The following is a 6,177-nucleotide window of genomic DNA, read 5'->3' as shown; positions in this document are numbered from 1 at the left end:
GGCACTCTGCAGATCTTAGAGACTTGAGAGGCAGTGCAAGACTCTTCCCTTGTCTGTGTCATACTTGTGTCTGGTATCTTGCACGGACATCTGGGAGAGCTAAAAGAAAAGACTTCCCATCTTCCTTTAGGTTTTGTAGAACACCCACTGGACTTCCTGCTTAAAGGCAAAGGACAATATATCTCTTACTTGCTTTCACACACCTGAACTGAGCTACAAACAACAGCAAAATAAAGACAGAAAAGGAAAAATATTTGACTTGTGTCAACATTCTTACTCTTTTTGGAAGAATGTTGTCCAGTTTAATCCTCATGAAAGTGGAAAAAAATAACAGTAGTGGATTAAAGCCAGAGTTTAAGAAAATACATTTAAATATATATTTTTACTTAAAAATGAGTTCCCTCATCATTCAAAGACCTAAGAGTTAAGCTATGTTACATACACCTCAGGTACAAATTGAGAAAAGATTCAATAAATCAGACTATATAAAAAGCAAGAGACTTTTTTCCCTCAGAAAAATGTATTTGTGTTTTATCTGATCATATAAAAAACATTAAATTTAAAAAAAAAAGTGTATATATATTTTCAAGTGTTAATGGTTTCACCATTCATCATAACTACATTCCGAAGTCCTGTAACACCAGGGCACATTATCCTTATCTGTGTAGCACAGTGAGCACAATCTTTACACTGAGGTCACTCTCATCACTACTTCCCCAGAGCAGTTATCCTCTGATGAATCTTCCTGAGGTCTCATGCGGTTGAACAGGTGTAACAACACATAGCCACACTGAAATCTCGGTGAGGTTAACTGTGTTGGATGAACTAAACTTCTGTTTCTAAATGCAGTCAGTGGCAGCCACAATGTCCTCCCTGCTGAGGATTCTCCTCGACTGCTCTCTTCTATGTCCGTGGCTTTATCATAATTTAACACATCCCAGTGCAGATTCACAGCCCTCCAGCGCTTAAACACTCGATAAACAGATGCACCTTCGTGTACTATCAGTCCTGAAAGTAAGAGAAAAAAAATCGTTTATACAAAATATTTTGAGAGCAAATAGAGATTTAACACATTGTAATGGCTCTGGCAATTTCCAGATGCAATTAAATTACTCATTGTACATATGCAATGTAACTGCTTATTCATGTGTTTGGGAGGCAGGAACATGCAGAGGAAATAAAGTTTTTCTGAATGAAAACTCAGCATAACCAATACTAGAATAATCTGTGCATGCCTAACTAAATGAATTATTTAGATTTAAGTAAACCAATGCAAAACTGGCAGATTTGGATATTGACTGTTTATACTAGTGCTGCCCTTGTTCATGGTAATTACTATTTATTTACTGAGATTTGTACTGGTTTAAGTAGACCTTTAAGTAGGTTAGACCTTCTGTAGTAGACAGGATAGACCTAAATTTGTTTAAGAGTGTTTTGTAGAATTCAATAGATACAGACAAATTTAACTGCTTTCAGATTCCTAGTTCAACTTAGGAGCGCAGAAGATTTATGAAAACCTGAAACAGCTGTAAGTATAATGACTTTCCTGCCTTGCTTCTTTAGAACAAGAAGAAATTAAATGTTATTATTAGCTACAATGAGCATGGTAAGGATGATAGACTTTCTTCTTTCTCTTCAGTATTCAATAGGAAAAAGTTGCAAATCATCTTTTTGTTGAGAGCCAGGAAATCTTTTAAAAGGTCCTTCAAGGAAGATACAAAATTTCTGGAGTCCTCAACAGACCAATCTGCTTATGAATTTCCATGTAGCTAATATTTATGCCTATTGTATGCATTCAAGAAACTTATTTAAAGAAATGAAGCTCCTAACTTGTTGTATGTACATATATGTTTATGCTTACGCTCTTTGTGTATATTTCAAATATGGATTTTTTGGGGAGACACATGGGGCTTCTGCCTTCTTACTAGGTTTTTCCTCAGCGAGCCTGGTTGAGGACACTTACTTGGTTCTGAGCAACACCACCTGTTTTCTCTGGCTCCCTGCTTTGGGAGGAGAGCAATCTGCCTAGCCAGAAACATTTATAAATCTTTTGCCCAGTGTGCTTCTTGGCAAATATTCTCCTATACATGGCCACATCTATAATGTGATCTGGGGTGTCCTTTAGCTGAAGAGATTGTATATCATCTGTTTCTACACAACAAAATTGTGATTTAAGTGTCTGAGGTCCTTTAGTGTGATTAACTGATACCAGAAAGGAGATGCTCACAGAAAGATGACACAAGGAGAAAGGATGATAAAAATATTTACAATGAACAGCAAACCTGAGATTCAAGTGCAATGATTTGCAGATAGCAATGCCTACTCTAACACGTTTTTTAAGATCAGTACACTGAAAGATGGAGAAACACAAAGATTTCTTTCAGGAGGACATGATAGTGAATGCAGCATCTATGTAAGGCTTTCAAGTTGCCTACAATTCATTGAAGCATCCAATACAGCAAAAGTAACACAAAATAAACTTAATTCAATAGTAAACATTCTAAATGTATTTTGTAACAGCAAAGCATTTTAGCGGCAGGTTTTCTTGATTGCAAGATTTCTATCTTCATCTTCTCAGATACAGATAAAGCAACCTGTCTTTAAAATTTAGCATCATGATAATAATCAATAATAATAGTCAATACATAAATGTACCTTCAAGACTGGCTTGATTGTATTAAAAAGAATAAATGCGTTTGATCATATACAGAATCTACAAACCAAATTAGCCATGATTTTACTGCTGTGACAAAGATCCACCCTTTTTGTGTTCTGTTGTATTTCCTATAAAGTGATAAAGGAGATAAGAATAATCTTCCTCAACCTCTCCCTGGAACACAGCATTATTTGGTCCAACTTCTCTCCAGGCTGTGGTGAAGCAAAATTAAAAGAAACTATTTACTCCAAAGTAAAGATACGTATCTGCACTCCTCTAGAACCTGAACAACATATTTCAGAATAGAGAAGGAAGTATTTGAGAAAGGATCATTGAGGTACATGAAGTACATTTAAACAGTCAAAATACCTTCCCAAAATTAAAACAGAAGAAGCTGTAGGATGACTTCTTTCAGGGAACTCTTTTTTACTGTCTTGGGGCTTTCAGGATTTATTGAAATTATGTTTTCAAAGTTTTTAAACATTGGCAAGGATAAGAAATTTTCTTTATAGTGGAAGCTGTCAGTCATATATACTTTAAAAGAGCTACAAAACAAAGAATCAAATATTGCAAGCTTTGGAATAAAGTTGTCAGATTTGGCAGTGCTGAAGGAGAAAAGGAGCACTTTCGTAATTCCTCTCATAAAAAGTTTTGGCTTTCTTCTTGATAGAGCTACAGATTGAAAAAGACCCATGTAGAAAAGGCAAAAGAACTGGGGGGAGCGGGGGGGCAAAGTTCTTAGCACCAACACCTCCAAGACCACAAATAAGAGGAACTCTGGGTAAGGTTGAAATGCTGGAGATTTTCAAGGTCCAGAGGAGTTCTGATGCTCAAAAGATAAGTAGTTAGTCACTGAAGTGGAGCTGTATGAAAATGGCAAAAATCTCCTTTCTCTTAAGGGTTCCACAGCAATGAATGTAGATATGAGAGAAAAAACAAGAATAAATCCCTGAAGAATATTGATTTGTTCCAAACACTGTGATTTCAAAAGCACAGAGGACACAGCTGAACTCTTGTAGGGGGAAAAAAAATTATTTGTTTGACTCAGATGATCCCAAGAAGTTTTAGAATTCACTACTGTTAGCTGTTCAGATGTTCTGTCCAATTAGTATCTACAAGGAACAGAGTTTTAGGTTGATGGACCCATCTAAATGTCCTATGGTTCTAAGAAGATTTTACCTTTAGGTTTTATCTCTAAGATGGAGGGATTGCTGTGGGATCCAGCCAACAGGATTATGGAGAATCTTAATTTTATATTTTTTTTCTTATATTTTTGCCAAGTACTATTATATTCCTTCACTGTATTCAAAAGTTTTCTTATCCTGACTCACAAGATACTTGAAATTTTTACTACTGAATGTCTTTACAAGCAGTCAACTTGTCTTATATCATTCAGATGTGGTGGTATTAGGTTACAACTTTATCTTATTTATCACACTAATATATAATCATTTAGGAATGGACCTCCCAGAATCATCACAAGATTTTATCCAGGAATAAAAGATTATTTTTACTTCTGGACAAAGTGCCATGTCTTAAAACTATTCTAGGGCCCACAGATGTAAAAAAAAAAAAAAAAGGAAATCAATTGCTCACAGCATTAAAGTGAAACATATTCAAGCTATAAATAGTAATATAATTCTTTATAAACTATTTAGAATCAGATCTAGTGTGGGAGGAAAAAAAGGCTTTCTGAGTAAAGACATGTAAAATGCAGCTAGATGTGTTCACTGTAAGTAACTTCAGCCTGTTCATTTTTAGAACCAAGGAGTTACAGGAATATTGCAAGGCATCAAGTTCCTTAGCAGGGAAGAAAGAGGCTTTCAGAGGGCAATTCACACCTCACACTGGCTCCCATCTCCTACTCCCTTGCCACAGTACTACTGGCACCAATCATGTTTCTAGTGCAATGTTAAAACTGCTTTTCACTGTTGGAAAAGGAGCAGCACTATTGTTCTGGGATTGCAAGTCAGCTGCTATTATTTGTGAGAAGTTTTGTTCATGTTAGAACCATTTATGACCAGTAGTTACAACTATTTTCCAGTGAAAAAATAGATAAAATTCTATGAATTTTCTGTTATGCAAAGTAATTGCTAGATCTAGAAAGTAGAATGGCAAAGGCTTGATATACTGTACTTCAGTGGCTAGATAAGGGATTTATATTATTCATTCCTTTCATGAACTCACTCTGGTAATCCCTACATGGATGGTCTGATCCTAGCACTGGAATAACTCTGGCTTTCATAGGCTGTAGTTCTACTTGATCAGTGTTCAAGGTTTGCTTTAGGAAAACTTCTACCAATAGCAAATTTCAGAGAGAACAGCTTTACACTCAGCTTTGATGCAAAAAAGTACAAGGTAATGACTTGTAGGGTTAAAACCACCACTGATAAGTAAAAGCAATCCTATTTGTCAGGAAGAATTCTGGAAAAATTCAGACTAGAAGAAAGAGAACAGTGTATACCAATAAAGCATGCGTGCTGGAATGAACTGAACATATTATACTGGTGATCTATAATCTTTGGGATTTTTCTTTTGTTGAAATGTAAAACAAAACAAAGAAGTAAAATACAAGTTACATGTAAATTACTTAATAAGAAAGTGACTGGTGTGCTATGTATGATATATAACTCAATCACTGGGTAAACGAATTGTTACGTGCCCGTTTTCAAAGATGGCATAAAAATACATCAGTACCTTTAGGCAGACTGCTTTTAAAATTATAGCAAAACATTTCAAAAAGTGCTTCACACTTTTTGTCTGAAGATAATCACACTTCACAAATGACCAGGAATATTTGTATTGTTTCTGCAAAGGTGTAGGGAGGCATAAATGAAGGCAGATGGAATAAATCTTGGTCATACCACCAGTATCTCAAGCATTATCTTGAAATATGTGGTGCACAGGAAAACCTGTATGTCTGCATAGATTTTTCATTGAAATAAAGAGAAATTACAGTGGGAGTAGAGGTATTCACTCACTGTAAATCCTGTTGAAAACTAAGAGAATGCCATGGATGACTAAACACAAATGGAAGGAGAGGAGATACTAAGTGAGAACTGTCGCTGGTTGTAAGCATTACAAGCTTTATGATATAAGAGATTATACATAATAATGGTAAAATCATAAGTTAATGCCTTGGGAAGTCACCAGCATAATGGAAAGTGTTTGGGGTTTTTGAAATCATTTGTAAGTAATAATTACATACATCTATTAGAGAATTTTATTTGAAAGTTTGAAATTAAAACTATCAATCTAAAACCCCTCACTTTATCATGAAAGAAAAAGATTAAATTGAATAAGGTTGACTATATTAATGACTATTTTTAAGAGTTACAAGAAGTTCTGATCTTACAAGCTAACAGAATGCAAATTACTTGAAATTATATGCAGAATAAGTGGGACTGAAGGAATCTGGATTATCAAAATTCCTCAATCGCCAAACCTCCTTTATACAGCTTTCTGAATTTCCAGATACAGTCTAGTAAACTGTTAAGTCATATCTGCAGTGAACTTTATAA

At 35.1% G+C, this 6,177-nt stretch overlaps 1 protein-coding gene across 1 annotated transcript in view; it reads right to left on the bottom strand.

The window, feature by feature from the left end:
- Positions 1-253: 253 nt before the first annotated feature.
- The window catches only part of MARCH11 (membrane associated ring-CH-type finger 11), a 31,336-nt gene continuing 25,412 nt past the window's right edge, over positions 254-6,177 (bottom strand). The window contains exon 3 of the mRNA XM_017738786.1: positions 254-1,008. Within this exon, the coding sequence (XP_017594275.1) occupies positions 686-1,008 (323 nt within the window). The 3' untranslated portion in view covers positions 254-685. The remainder of the gene's footprint in view (positions 1,009-6,177) is intronic.

This window comes from Corvus brachyrhynchos, unplaced genomic scaffold, assembly GCF_000691975.1.
Source record: "Corvus brachyrhynchos isolate BGI_N302 unplaced genomic scaffold, ASM69197v1 scaffold23, whole genome shotgun sequence".
Classification (NCBI taxonomy): domain Eukaryota; kingdom Metazoa; phylum Chordata; class Aves; order Passeriformes; family Corvidae; genus Corvus; species Corvus brachyrhynchos.
The sequence above is the reverse complement of the archived record's forward strand: the minus strand, read 5'-3'. Positions and strand labels throughout refer to the sequence as shown.